The following is a 2500-nucleotide window of genomic DNA, read 5'->3' on the forward strand; positions in this document are numbered from 1 at the left end:
CCTGAATACACTGTAAAAAAACACAATCTCTGTAGACAGCCCAGGCTCCAAAAAACGGCAACAAAAACAACCTGGGCAAACCTAGCCCATGAAAACATGACAAACTGTTCCAACAAATCACACACGAGATGCGTGTTTAGGAGAGTTTCAATTGCACGGGAGCAGCACGGGAGGGAGGGGGAAGAAGTAGCGAGCTAGCTCTCTGTTTTGTTTGAAAGTCAACAGAAGTGACGTTACCCAGCATCGCTTAGAGCACCTTTAAGTTTGGGAGAAAATAGATACAAGCCTTAGCAAAACAGGGCAATCAGAATGCTCTCTGTTATGACACACGCGCACCACCTCTCTCTCTCTCCCTCTTGCTCGATCACTCTAGATTCCGGAAGATTTGCGGGCATCAGGGAGCCGTTATCAATATGTGGGAGACTCCCGGAACTTCCCCTGTAGACTGGGGGATATTAGCTTCATTAGCTTGTTAACTAGCTTCCAGGAGACTTGGGATGTCTGCTAACAGTGCTGCTATGCTAATGATCTGACTGTTGTGTCTGACACTGTTGCTGTGCTAATGATAATGTGTTAATGCTATCCCTTTGCTAATTATAATGTGCTAATGTTATTCCTGTGCTAATGATAATGTTCTAATGCTATCCCTTCACAGTGTGTTAATGATAATGTGCAAATGTTATCCCTGTACAATGTGCTAATGCTATCCCTGCACAATGTGCTAATGATAATGTGCTAATGCTATCCATGCGCAATGTGCTAATGATAATGTGCTAATGTCATTCCTGTGTTTGCTGCAGGCTGCTAGCAGTGCAGTGCTAATGTCATTCCTGTGTTTGCTGCAGGCTGCTAGCAGTGCAGTGCTAATGTCATTCCTGCGTTTGCTGCAGGCTGCTAGCAGTGCAGTGCTAATGTCATTCCTGTGTTTGCTGCAGGCTGCTAGCAGTGCAGTGCTAATGTCATTCCTGTGTTTGCTGCAGGCTGCTAGCGGTGCAGTTAGCATCTGAGGCTCAGTCTGATGCTGCTTCTCCTGCTGCTGTGAAGCTCTTAAAGGAGCTGGAGGCACAAGCCACAAAACAGCTGCTGCACACAGCCACACACAACACAGAGGTGGGACAACACACACACACACACACTACACACTCACAGACACATACACACACTACACGCATACACTCATAAACACACTTTGCACACATTAAGCTACACGCAGACAAGCTTCACATGCTGACCCTACAGACACACATTACCACACACACACACACACACATTACCTCACACACACACACACACACACACACACACACATACATCATACTGTGTGCTCGAAGGAGAGTGGTTTGAAATTTTGGAGGAACCGAACAGGACTGTTGGGACTGAATGGGACTGATGTGTGTGTGTGTGTGTGTGTGTGTGTGTGTGATTGTTGTTATTGTGGATTGTGTGTATTGTGGAGTCACTGTGTGTGCGTGTGCGTGCGTGTGTGTGTGTGTGTGATTGTTGTTATTGTGGATTGTGTGTGTTGTGGAGTCACTGTGTGTGTGTGTGTGTGTGTGTGTGTGTGTTCTGAGCAGGCTCCTCTGAAGACCTACTTTAAGGCGGCGGGGGAAGGAGATTTAGGGCTCCAGACCACAACTGGACAGCTGTTCACTCATTTAGCACTGGTCAACGACAAGGACACGCACAGGGTGGGTCATCCACACACACACACACACACACACACACACACACACTGTTCACTCATTTAGCACTGGTCAACGACAAGGACACGCACAGGGTGGGTCATCCACACACACACACACACACACACACACACACACACACACACACACACACACACACACAGTTCACTCATTTAGCACTGGTCAACGACAAGGACACGCACAGGGTGGGTCATCCACACACGCACACACACACACACTGTTCACTCATTTAGCACTGGTCAACGACAAGGACACGCACAGGGTGGGTCATACACACACACACACACACACACACACACACACACACACACATACACACACACACACACACACACACACACACACTGTTCACTCATTTAGCACTGGTCAACGACAAGGACACGCACAGGGTGGGTCATCCACACACACACACACACACACACACACACACACTGTTTACTCATTTAGCACTGGTCAACGACAAGGACACGCACAGGGTGGGTCATCCACACACACACACACACACTGTTCACTCATTTAGCACTGGTCAACGACAAGGACACGCACAGGGTGGGTCATCCACACACACACACACTGTTCACTCATTTAGCACTGGTCAACGACAAGGACACGCACAGGGTGGGTCATCCACACACACACACACACACACACACACACACACACACACACACACTGTTTACTCATTTACCACTGGTCAACGACAAGGACACGCACAGGGTGGGTCATCCACACACACACACACACACACACACACACACACACACACTGTTCACTCATTTAGCACTGGTCAACGACAA

At 48.3% G+C, this 2500-nt stretch overlaps 1 protein-coding gene across 4 annotated transcripts in view; it reads left to right on the top strand.

Annotated features, from left to right (window-relative positions):
- Positions 1-2500, top strand: part of LOC121705041 — a 52285-nt gene that overhangs the window by 35381 nt on the left and 14404 nt on the right. For all 4 annotated transcript variants that reach the window (XM_042085746.1, XM_042085763.1, XM_042085773.1 and 1 more), the window contains 2 exons: positions 981-1110; positions 1575-1688. In XM_042085746.1, coding sequence (XP_041941680.1) covers positions 981-1110; positions 1575-1688 — 244 coding nt within the window. The remainder of the gene's footprint in view (positions 1-980; positions 1111-1574; positions 1689-2500) is intronic.

This window comes from Alosa sapidissima, chromosome 1, assembly GCF_018492685.1.
Source record: "Alosa sapidissima isolate fAloSap1 chromosome 1, fAloSap1.pri, whole genome shotgun sequence".
Taxonomy (NCBI): Eukaryota; Metazoa; Chordata; class Actinopteri; order Clupeiformes; family Clupeidae; genus Alosa; species Alosa sapidissima.